The sequence below is a fragment of the Phlebotomus papatasi genome, chromosome 1 (genome assembly GCF_024763615.1).
Source record: "Phlebotomus papatasi isolate M1 chromosome 1, Ppap_2.1, whole genome shotgun sequence".
NCBI lineage: Eukaryota > Metazoa > Arthropoda > Insecta > Diptera > Psychodidae > Phlebotomus > Phlebotomus papatasi.
The window spans coordinates 97073261-97086299 of record NC_077222.1 but is presented as its reverse complement, the minus strand read 5'-3'; the positions used below and the strand labels follow the sequence as shown (position 1 = coordinate 97086299).

Genomic DNA, 13039 nt, shown 5'->3' with positions numbered 1-13039 from the left:
TTCATCAAAGTTTCCAGGGAGTAACTCTCATCCCCCAAGCACCCTTCCAGTACACCAAACTCCTGTTGTCTACTTGTGAAGTGTATAACATAATAAATATGTAAGAAGCTTCTGTTTGTGGCCATTGTGGTTCTTTGGGAGTTTGTTACATTTTGATGGACAGAAAGTTGCCTTCAATTTACGATGTAATTCACCTCACTTTTCAGCCAAGCACCCGGATGTTCATTCTCTATTCAGAATTAAATGCATTTTTGAGTGCACATTTTGGAGTACCAGTCCTCCCTCTACAGCTCTACTGATTACTCCCACCCCCAATGTCCATGTATTTACTGCGGGGAATAATTATGAAAATTTAATGCCCCATATCATCATAAAAAACACAAACAATGCGGCATTTATCGTCATAGCCTTTTTTTTTACCTCAATCAACATTCTGGAAAGTGTCAATGTGGCTACGCAAAAAAAAACGACAAAATCCCTCATTCTACAGCAATATGGCTTTTAATACATATTCTAGAGAGTATGGTCAGAAAAAGAAATAAATTGAAAATCAATATACAAATAATGAGAATGAATATTTTTTTTACATATTTGGATGAATAGTGGTTTTTTTTTCAATTGCTTCATTTTCAAACCAAATATATATTATTACATTTTTTTATTTATCAATTTTAATTGCGCTATGATATTTATTAATTTTCAACTTTAATTGAAAATTTTGTAGTTTTTATCCTGAAAAATATATTAATGTGTTTAATAATTGCTCTCTCTAAAAACGAAAAGTAATCAAAGCACAAATTTTGATAATCGCTGTTTTTTTCTGTAGTTTAGAGCTATTAATGATTTATTAACGAATGCACTAATTCTAATTTTAAAAGACTTAAAGAGATTAAACAGATTATAATTTTACATTTCAGATACCTTTATTCGCTGCTAAATAATTCAGTTTTTGCTATAGAATTCAATTTCATTTCGCTAATTATAAAACGTATCTAATATATTTTATTTTTAAATTAAATTTGCTTTTAGATAGGGGCCGCTGATGACAAATCGTAAACTAGTATTTACGTTTTTTAAAATTACGTTAAGCTTGCCTTCACTTTCGCTTCATATCAAAGCAGATAAATGGAAGTTTAACTGTCATTCACTCACAGTGGGATATATACGATATCTTGGTATCCTGGACTAACTTATTCACATGCATCCTGATCAATAATGTGGGATAATTTTCAGTTAGAGGAAAGATTGCCTGATTGCCTTAGAGCTTAGAAAAAGTTTTAACTTAGGGGAGACTGGGGCACATGTAACCATTTTCGATAGATGCGAATTTGAGGAGATTTTCCAAAGACACCGTATTTTTTTGGAAAACCTTTCTTAGCTAATGTTTTACCCTTGGGTATAGGCAATACATCGAAGGTAATGCGGATGCTGGAAAACAATTGAGTTTTCTATAAAAATAAAATTTGTGTCACCGTGCATTTTTCTCTTTTCACAAAATACCTGGGGTAGAAGTAAACACTTTCTGGGGAGGATGTAAACACCCTTTTTTCCACCCTTGAAATTAACTTTGCACCACTTTCGATTATTTTAATTACTTAAGAGATATATAAAGACTGTATATTTTTCAAAAAAATCACGACACTTTTTACAAAGAATAATTAAAATAGCAAAAAAACTAAAAGCATGCAAGTCAAAGACATTTTTCAATGGATTTTCCCCATATTTTGACATCATGTGACTTTTTATTGAACACAGCGCCACCAATTTTTTTCGTAATCTATGAGTTATAGATATTTCGCATGAAGGTCATTTTCCCGCTCTTTTACCTACTCATTTTGTGAAATTGAAATTGCCTGTTTACATCTACCCCAAATGCTGTTTTCTGACCAATTATTAATTCGTTTAAAGTAATGGGAATCTCAATTTCTCTAGTAAATGCATTAATATAATTCTAAAAGATGTAGGAAAGAACTGGTATTGCTACATTTCGATTATTTTACACAGTTTTTAATTTCCAGGTGGAAATCCAAATGACCAAAATAATCGAAATATCAACATTTTCGGGAAAAATGATTTTTATTTTTAAAGTATTAGGATTTTATTGACTAATTCATCTGTGGACATACATCCCAATGGTAACTATGAATGCTTATGGGTTTTATCCTCTGGAGTCTTAAAATTAATAAAAAAAATCACAGTGTTTACAACTACCCCAGTTTACTACTGCCCCAGTTCCCCCTATAGGTACTTCACACGAAGTGCACAAGGAGTCTGATTGAGGCTGCTATTTCTGACCGGAGAATAGACATATTATATTTTCTAAAAGTAGAGCTGCCTTACTATCCATCTCAGGGATCTCAGGATATAACTTCCGCTCTTCATTTCGTCATTAAAATACTGAATTTTGGTTAGTAGAAAACCAAAGTTTTTACAAAAATTTTTCTGATTTTTAATATGATTGATGGTAAAAAGAAAAATTCTTTTTTTCTATTTTGCTTCTAAATTTGATTTTTTTTCTGGTGAAATTTAGGCCTTTACTGCTCAGTTGTACAATTCAAACTTGTTTCCTTGCAATTTAAAAAATCTGTTGTATTTATAGTTGACTTTTTATTTTTGGACATTTAAGAAAACCTTATTGGCTTTATCACTTTTTTATGTTTATTGATTCACAGTCGGCTCTCATTCATTTGCATTTACATTCATTTATGTCACTGTGTAATTGTCCCTAAATTCTAATATAGTCAAAATTTGTTCAAATTGAATTTCCCATGTTTATCGGTAATTACTGATAATGGACTACCGGTATCGGTTATTCTATTTCCGGTTGTAAATGGATATTTTTTCAAAATTCCTTGACATTTCAAATGAATGATATATGATAACTTATAGCAATCGATTGAGAAATACGCTCTATCTCTATAGAGCTGTTGTCCAGCCAATTTTAATAAATCATTACACAAGAACAAATGGGTATCATTATTAGTTTTATTTGGAACAGCGGTTCTTTTTTAGTTACATTTTAAATCAACACTTTTCATGTTAATTTTACAAAATTTTAAGGGTAAAAGTTATTTATAAATGCGACTGTAACCCATAAAAAGTTAATTCATTTAACGAAAATAATTAAGAGACTGATATAAAATGGTTGGTGTGAGTAGGGTGTAGATTCAATTAACCTAAAATTCTTTATGTAATTCTTTATGTAAAATTCTTTATCCGACCACTACCTTTATTATTGTTCATATACGCTGTTTAGTATAAAAAATCTGGGCTGATCGGAGCTACATATCACCCACTTTATGCTATTTTTTTAATTATATTTTGTGGGTGTATTTACAACGATGTCAGATTATTATCTCAATGGCACAATTAACATTACCGAAATGTTATTTTAATATCTTCATATTTATGTAAAAGTGTAGAAATCATTCAAATGTATTTTCGTTTAACCCTTTTTTTACAGGATCAGTTGGTCATTGGTCACCTAAGAACTAAAACCAACTAAAACATTTTTTTTTATCAAATAAATTCATTTTGTCCTCTGAATTAGTCATGATAAAATGATTTTTTCAAATCACTGGTGACCAATAAATTGGTCCTTAAAGGGTTAAGGGAAAACCCTATGATAAGAACGATCTTTAAAATATATCTGAGATAAAATTCTCGAACGAAACCAGTTACAAATGGTTCCAATTATCTCGTACAGCACTCCTTTTTGTATTAATTCGAGACACTGAATTTGTTAACACTAAACCTACTGACCGTTTTTGATCGTTTTTCGGTCAAATGACAAACCGCGGTAGAGTAGGATACTCAACAAATTTATCTTGGAAAAGAGCAAAAAAATTAAAATTTAAACACTGAAAAATATATTACATGTATATTTTGAGAAATTGATAAAACTTGATAGTGATTTTGCACCTTTTAAATTTGTGTTAATTTTAAACCTGTCATTTTGACCGGGTCTTGGTAGGTTTAGTGTTAATTTGGACTCTGGAACAGAAGAAACTGCACAACGGGTATGCGTCATACCGTAGATATGGGTGACTGCATTCCAGAGGTGACTTTACACTCCTGCTTTTCGTTAGCATTTCTTTAATTCTAGCACTTAAGGATGGTCTTCGGCAATTCGATTTATTATGTCTGATCAGTAAACACCATCTTTAACTGTTGCTATAATTAAAGAAAAGCTTATCTAAACCAGGGGAGCAAAATTACCGCGAAGCGCAAAGTTATCCGTATCTACGATAGCGTAAAAAAGAAAACAGAAGTAATGTTATTGATACAAAGGTTAATGTATAAAAGAGGGTCGTCCAGTGAACCTAACATGGGCTTCATAGACTTAGCCATATGGCTTAACTTCTGTAATTATTTATTAATTAAGATTTTTTGAAAAATTTCCACTTAGAATTGGATAATAAGAGCAAGTGGTCCCTTAGATTCTGATCAACCAATAAAATCGCTTCTTATTTAGGATTTCGACCGCTTCGCGAACAGGGGGAAAACCGCTTAAGTTATGCCCTTACGACTTAAGCCGAGAGACGACTTAGTGGAAAATGATGGAAATGTATTTTGACCATTATTTCAAGTAAAATCACGCTAAGCCGTATCTCGGCTAATCCTCATGTCTGTCAAGGCCCTTACTATCTTAATCCATTTGGCAGGTCTGCTTATTAGGGCGTTTCAACTAGGAAAAAATTTTTTTGGCACTATTCTCACGGTGCTGTATTTGATGAGATAAGAAAGTTTTTCTTCTACGACCATATGATCAGAAGCTGTTTAGAGGTGGCTGAACGACCCTCTCTGTAGTGTAAAATACGGTAAAATCAGAAATTTGTTCTACAGAGAGGGTCGTTCAGCCACCTCTAAACAGCGTCTGATCATATGGTCGTAGAAGAAAAACTTTCTTATCTCATCAAATACAACACCGTGAGAATAGTGCCAAAAAAAATTTTTCCTAGTTGAAACGCCCTACTGCTTATGCCTCTATACTGAAGCAATGCACGCTTAGAGGGACACACATCGTTACGTCATCATTCTAAAAGGTCCGTTTCCGAAATTCTACCAAAATATAATCCCCCGGAGGGTGCCAAATTAGTAATATATATAACCAAAATAAGGGTATATAATTCTCTCTGTAGAGTCGGAGCAATAATAAATTCTATATAAAGTCATGTTGGTGATTGTAGGTGTAGGCAATCAAGTTCACGGTTCATTTTTCTACATTTCCATCGAACTTTCCCAAATACGCCATGTACAAATGCATTATTTATAATATTCTGGCATGTGATTTATGTATTTGGTCTCCCTCCAGGCATCGATCATGTGTAGCGCAAATGAGAGGGACAGCACGGTCCACTGGGAGGGAGACTCGTCTGTTGAGGGTGGATTTTGTAATGGAGCCACCCAATTATTATTGGACAGTGTGAAATGAGTAAGAAAAATGACTATGGGGGGATGGTAGAGTCTGGTGCCGTGCTGGGTATTTCGTGACACATCTAATGGCTTCAGCTGATCAGACTTGTACATATGAATGTGAATTTCATTAATGGAAATTTAATTCAATGACGATTACTCAAAGACCAAACAGAAGCACTTCTTGAGGGTTATTTTTTGGAATGGGTTCCCAAGTGGAACAGGCTGTCCGCATTGAATGCCGTTCATTTAGAAAATGGACAGGAAAAACGAAGAATTTCGAACTGAAGTAGTGGAAAATAAATGACTTTCTCCTTCTTCAGCCAAAATTTGATCATTATCTCATGATTGAGTTGTTTCTTCGGAAAGACATTTCTGACTCTGCGAATGAATGGAAATAGCCAATTTACTGTCACTCAAAATCACGACTGTTTGGTGATCAAAACCAATTTGTCATTTGAGAAAACATCAAATTTCTCACTCTGTAACTTATCTGCAACTTTCTTCTGGCATCTAACATTTAAACTTTTCCTCTTGTAAAACTTACAAGGGAGACAATTATGCCTCGAGGGCAGTTTCTGGGATTGTGTTTCATTATCTGTGGAAATGTCTCATGAAGCAGCCACAGCTATAAGATAAATTGTCTGCTGTAGAATAACTTTTTGTGTGCTTAGCCAAGAGAACCGAACAGTTGTAAGAATTTGAGACATGCTTCAATTTACTTTATTGAATAACATTTTCTTTTTAAATTCAAATGTGCAATAGTATAATATGAAGTGAATCAAAAAGCAATCAAAGTCGATTGAATAGTTAATTCTGGTTTAAAAGTTCAGCAATGAATTCACGAATTTGAGAACGAGCTTTTTTAAGTTCGGGCAGGTCATCATCCTTAGGCTCGTACATATCGGCGCAATGACCAGTACCCCGGATAAAGATGGTTTGGGCTCCTGCAAAGTTGGTTTCAGTTAAACCAAGAGGATGCCATGGATCACTGCTTCCGTAAATGTAAATCGTATTTGAAGCCTTGATATTCGGACCGCCATAAATAACATAGTCGTTGTAAACATTTTTTTCAAGATTAACTCGGCTTAGTTTTTCCCCAAAGACATCAGTGCATTGTTTCAGGAAATAGTCTAAATCAAAATGATTTCCAAAGACATGTGAAGCATTGTTAGAGGTCTGGAAGAAGCCGAATTCTCTGCAGAGCTGGAAGAACCACTGCCGATCTGAAAATAATTTTAATTGAAATATCTCATCTTTAATAGCAAGGGCTAGATAACCTACTTCCATCTTGCAATGATGGTGAATCCCATGTTTCTCCCTGAAGATACTGTATCATTTTGTCATATTTGTAGTCCAAGCAAGTATCCCCATCCTCTTCCAAGAACATCCTGTGAAGCCTTGCCAATCTATCCAATGGTGATCCATGTTCTTCATCCGTCATAATACCACAGACCTCTTTGACGCTGTGCTTAGCATAAGGGGTACGGCTATACTGCACCACTCTTGCGAAGATACTAGCCAAGTTTTCAAACAAGTTCGACGTATCCAGGTTATTGGAATCTTCCAAAGGATCACAGAGCCGAAACTGCTCCACTAAAGAAGTCTTCCCCGAACTGGACTGCAATTGGCGCTCAAATTCGCTAAAGGCTTCCTGAACACTCACACGGCAATCCAAAATGTTATCGGCTACCACAGCGTAGTATTCACGGAAGTCCATCTTACTCAAGATTGGGCTGCTTGAACTAACTGCTCCATGAACCAAATGGGAGAATTTAACTCGCATCCAAGCTGCCATTGAACCTGCATACCCTCCTCCAAATACAATCCAGCGGTTCTTTTCCGTAAGATTGTATTTCTTCTGCATACTCGCAATGAATAAGCCAAGATCAGTGAGAGCAATTTCAGAGGAGAATATGGGCAACTGACGGATGGTTGTAGTTGTTGTAGCATGACTTTTGCCGTAGAAACGCTGTTCGATATAAATGCATAAGGCTCCAAACTCTGTAGCATATCTCAGCCAAGCACCCTCGACCATCCATCTGGGGGAAGCTGCACCTATTGTTTACAGATAGAACACGATTTCAATACAATCATCGTGTGATATGGATAGAACTTTAGGGGAAAGTACTCTCCCTTCGAACGTTCATATCTTCGAATAATGTGAATTTTCTTTTATTTTTCCTAAGATATTTATACATTTTTATTAAATATTAGTTATATTATCATCAATTATTGATAATTACGTGATAATTGTGTATAAGTCTTTAGGAAAAATAAAAGAAAATTCACATTATTCGAAGGCATGAACGTTCGAAGGAAGAGTACTTTCCCCTACTATTCTTTTAACCCTTTACTTAATTTTTAAAGATAACCTTATACAGTCTTCAGACATAAAGCTTAACCATAGCCTGTTTAGGCTATTGGCCTAGACAGACTTAAGTCGTCTCCAGACTAGTAGGAATTTAAAATAAAAAATGCCCCTTTTAAAGAAAATTTCCACTAGGGGAAAGTACTCTCCCTTCGAACGTTCATGCCTTCGAAAAATGTTAATTTTCTTTTATTTTTCCTAAGAAACTTACACATTACTATTAAATATTAGTTACTTTCAAATATTGAAATTATGTGATAAGTATGTGTAAATCTCTCAGGAAAAATTAAAGAAATTCACATTATTCGAAGGCATGAACGTTCGAAGGGAGAGGACTTTCCCCCCATCATTTTAGGCAGAAACGTCAATTTTTTTTAAAAGGGCAATTTTTAACGAAAATTTGCATCTATAGTGTGTAAACGATATCAAGGCTTAAACCGTGTCTAGCGCATAAGCTTCTCTAAAGAGTTTTTGCGCCATTTTTACCAAAATTTAGTTTTATCGGGCACTCTCTCCCGTCTTTTACCGTTTGTTATAATATTCGGAAGTGAAATCAGGAAGTGATTTTGAGAGTTTCATTTGTCTGTCATTGATGTACATAGTAAAATTCTGCCCTTAATTTAGGATCTACCATTCAGATCTTACCGAAATAGGTCTAATCACTAAAAATATTCCTAAGCCTATAATAGTGCCTAAACCTGGGTCTTAATTGATGCCTTAATTCAGTACTGTATTTCGACCGTATACATACTAGTTGAAGTCAAAATGGGAAATTTGGTCTACTCATTTGTTCTTCAATTTAACTTAATTTTTAGCTGAGATTCTTTACAATCTCAGCTTTTGTATTCACAGGTGAAATCCGACCTCGTCAGATCGGGCCCAAATTTTGGATGTACACGTTTTGACACTCATTTCAACGTTTCGATCCTTGCTTGGATCTTCTTGAGGGCCTATTAACATACCAATTCAATTTGACCCAGCACTTTAATGTGAGTTGAAGCCCCAAAGAAATTGTTAAAAATTGCTTAACAAAGTATTTAAGTTAAACTGTATTAGTAGTTACGTAAGAAGCCCTGATGTACATCCCATCAAGCAAAAATGCAAAATAAAGTCTAATTGAAGAATGAAGGTAGTCCGAAGTTCCCACTTTGGCAGTTTGACAGTTAATGCCTTATACGGGCTTCAGACCTAAGGCTTAGCCATCTGGCTTCACACCTCTAATTCCTTATCAGGCATAATTTTTTAGGAAATTGTTGTTTAGGCTTAAATATTAAGGGCAAGATATCCATTAGATTTTGAAAAATTAATAAAATTGCTTCGATATCTCTTACCGTTTGGCCTCTAAACCCAATAATAACTAGATGGAAAACTTTATTACAAAAAGCTAATATTTTGAAGGCCAGGATAATTTCAAGTAGTAAAATATTTCTAAACTATTTGTAATTCTTTTATGCTTAACTTATTTTTTGCCCAAACTTTAAAATTTAAAGAAATTCAAGTTCAAAAGTAAAGATAAATAAATAATTGTGTTAGAGTTTTACCCGTGGAATAATTATTTGTTATTTTGGAAAGGTTCTATTTATTGAAATTTTTTAGCTTTTCTGATGTAGAAATGCTTAAAGAACCAAAGGAACATCATCTATACGAAAAAAGATGCAGTGCAAAAAGCATTAAAAGAGTCCTGAAAAAACAAAGGTATAATGAAATCTGCGGGAACTTGAAGTGCCAAAGTTAACTCTCTTTAATGAATTATATGGAAAGTTTCCGGGCTCCTTGGGACATTACTACGGTGCCTTCTCATAAACAGGAAGAGGACTTGATAATTCAGATTCTTAAAATAGACTACAATTGGCATCCTATTGAATAGGATTAGCTGTCCAAAATTATAATCAGTGTCCAAAATTACAAGCATCGTGTTCAAAATTACCGTAGAAGCGGGTGACTTTGACCCCCTCCTGTTCGTATGCTTTTCTTTAATTCTAGCACTTAAGAAGCGTCTTTACCGCAATCTATCACGTCTGATCAGTGAGGACCTTTCTTAAACATGAGAATTAAAGAAAAACTTATTAACAATAGGGGGTAAAAGTCACTGATAGAGGACAAAGTCACCCGCATCTATGGTACAATCTAATTTATCACTACATATTTAGCCATTTTGAATCATATTAAAATTAATTTAAAAAAAAAGTAAAGTTAAACGATAAGCAGTATTTCTGAAAAGGACGGGAAAAAAAGTTGAATTTATATTGTGAATATTGCACTTCAAGCGACATTGGAACTCGCGTCCTGTCTCAAATTACAAGCACTTCCCTCACATACGAGAAGTCTGTTATTTGTATGATACACCCCTTATCCGTGTGATTAGTAAATTAAAATTAGTATAAATGTTATTCACGGATACACATACAAGCAAGTAAGGGAAGACTTTCATGCTTCGCATACACTTTGGCGTTGCACAATTTATATTTTCCCATATTCATTTAATAAATCTGACCCAATATGGCAGTATATTTTGATAAACAATCTTAAGTCGCAATTTTCCTGAAAAAAAATAGGTCAGATTAATTAAAAGAATAGGGGAGACTGGGGCAAAAATACACAAATCGAAAATTTCAAAATTCAATATCTGCCAAGATAAATAAGATAGCGGCTTAAAATTTTTACCACAAATAGCTTCCATAAACCTTATTCGATATCGTATGTTTCTTCGAAATAGAACAAGGAATTTAGAAAATAAAAAATATCAAAATTTTTAGCCCTATTTTTAAAATATTTTCCTTGAAGAATATATCAATTATTACCTACTTATCATTCAAAATTTATGCACTGATGATTATTTCCTAATGACTTGGATTCTTTGAATACGAAGCCGCTATCTATTTTAGAATTTTACAAAGATTCTGCTCTCAAGAAATCTCTTTCTTAAAAACGACCACTTGGGGTAAAAAGTAACAAAAGGTATGGAGCAAAAAGTTAGAAAAACCGAAACAATTTATGATGTCTCACGGCGAAAAGAAACGTCAATGCCCATGTGTCGTCGCTTGTTGTTTGCATTGCTCAAACAATTTGCAGTCTTTTGCGTGTTTTTCTCTAATATAGCTTGAAAATCGTTTTTATCGTTCAGTTAGAAAAAAGGGTGTTTTATAAAGCTGTAGAGGAATAAATTTCCTATGAAAATATGTTATCTAGGTATTTTTTTTTAATTTACGGAATCCCGTAACAAAGCGATTAAAAATATGATAATATCCCATGCCTGATACTATTTACCCCAGCATTTTTGAGAGTGGTCACAAAATTACCTTTTAGAAAACGGCTCGATAAAAGTATTTCCTTACAAAAGAGAGGAAAATTACTTTCACAAAGTTGTAGAACTGTAAATTTCCTAGAAAACTGCGCTAATTAGAAATTTCTGGGGCGTTCGATTAGTTTGTAAAAAAAAAGTAAAATATCCGTTTTGTGACTTTTTGCCCCATTCTCCCCTGTGGAAAAAATATATCTGGGAAGGCGCGCTTCCTTCGAACTACAGTAGACTCTCGCTCAATCGCCTCTTTTTCAATCGGGCGCAAAATTTTGTTGACAATTTTCACGTTTGATTTTAAAGCAAATTTGTTCAAATTCGCTGTAATTCCTCTTGTTTTATCGTGATTCTTTATATTTGAGCGTCTTTTGTGGAATTTACAATTATTGTGATGCCCAAATCTCTCGATAATTTGGATGACATTTTGCCCTATATGCCCGATTGATAGAGAATCTACTGTACTCAGAGCTTCGGAGAATCAAGCGGAGAACTTATTTTTTTATGGACATAATCCATGGTTTTCTTTTTAAGAAAATTTGAGGCATTGGACTAGCCAATAAAATTTAGTATTACTGTGTTATCACACTTGCACATTAAAATTTTAATTAGATTCACATTAATTGTCACTTGTGAGCGTCCAAATATGTTATTTGTGTCTTTGAGTCATTCAATATTTGGGGTTTTTCTATTTATTGATAAAGAAGTGGACTTGGCCTGCAAAAATAAGTTTAAATTTACCTAAAGCATAAATATTTTTCACATTAAAAAATTAAAGAGAAAATTGCATTAATTTTTCACATTAATGCTATAAATCAATTTATATCAAATTTTGCGGGCCAAGTCTACCTTTTTATCAACAAATAGATCAAATTTTGAATATAAAATTATTCAGACACACAAATTACACATTTGGACTCTCACCAGCAACAATTAATGTGAATCATATTAAAATTTTAATGTGGAAGTGTGATAACACAGTTGGAATCAGTCAACTTTATTAAGAAGCCGTGCGAATCCTGAAAGTTTTCCCCTATATACGTTTTTACACCACAGTCACAAGGCTTAATAACAGATCAATTGCACTAATTAGTTCATCGTATATTGCAATTTATATTATTACCCGATCCGCCAATGAGAAGAAAAACTGGGCCATCTTTTGCTTTAAAGAACTCTGAGCTGCTGTAGTATCGCTAGAAATTTAAAATATCATCTGAGCACTAATTTGAGAGTTCGGTTTGATGTCACGAATACCTGATTGAAGGTTTTATTATCAGATGGATCGTAGGGATCTGTTTGCTGGACGAACCACTCTTCAGATGGCAGAGTTTCACCCTGTTTTAAATAGAGGTTATCCCCGTGAAAGTCATCCAAACTTCTTCCTCTCCAGAATGATCTCCCAGCAAAAGCTGCTCCGAAGATGCAGAACAGCACAAAAATACTCACATTCACCATGATTGTATCTGACAAACTGACATATTTTCCATTTCTCGATCTTATCGTATGCTTCTGTCCAGAGAGATCGCAGAGACAGAAGATCATGGGTCAAGGTGAATCGGCAAAATGACAGAGACTTAGTGAAGGCGGTAGAATTAAATGATTTTTGAGAATTTAAGACAATAAAGAATGCATCGTTAGAAATGGGTTGTTGGAATTTTTATTACTCTAATGTTCTCTCAGCGTGATTCAAACCCTCATGGGATTTTATGTTGAAATTTGTTATGTTATACCTGTGTGAACATGGTGTTATTCTGCAAATTACATTAAATGACACCGCTAACTGACCAACATGCTAACTAATTGGAGGAATATTGCTGCTCTTCCATAACTATCATGCAAATGGTGTTATGCATAATCATCCCCTTTGTCCAAATTAGCGCTCGTAATTTCTGGAATTACGTCCATGCTCAAAAGCAACATTTACATGATGTTGCGCGTTTATTAGAATTTATGAATTT

The 13039-nt window shown here is 34.0% G+C and overlaps 1 protein-coding gene across 1 annotated transcript; it reads right to left on the bottom strand.

Annotated features, from left to right (window-relative positions):
- Window positions 1-6122: 6122 nt before the first annotated feature.
- Window positions 6123-12644, bottom strand: LOC129809926 (thymus-specific serine protease-like). The gene is made up of 4 exons (XM_055860072.1): window positions 12336-12644; window positions 12205-12274; window positions 6700-7473; window positions 6123-6641 (listed from the first exon to the last, which is right to left on the bottom strand). Exons 1-4 carry the CDS (start codon window positions 12621-12623, stop codon window positions 6226-6228), a joined length of 1548 nt encoding a protein of 515 aa, XP_055716047.1. The 5' UTR covers window positions 12624-12644; the 3' UTR covers window positions 6123-6225.
- Between the last annotated feature and the right edge of the window lie 395 nt (window positions 12645-13039).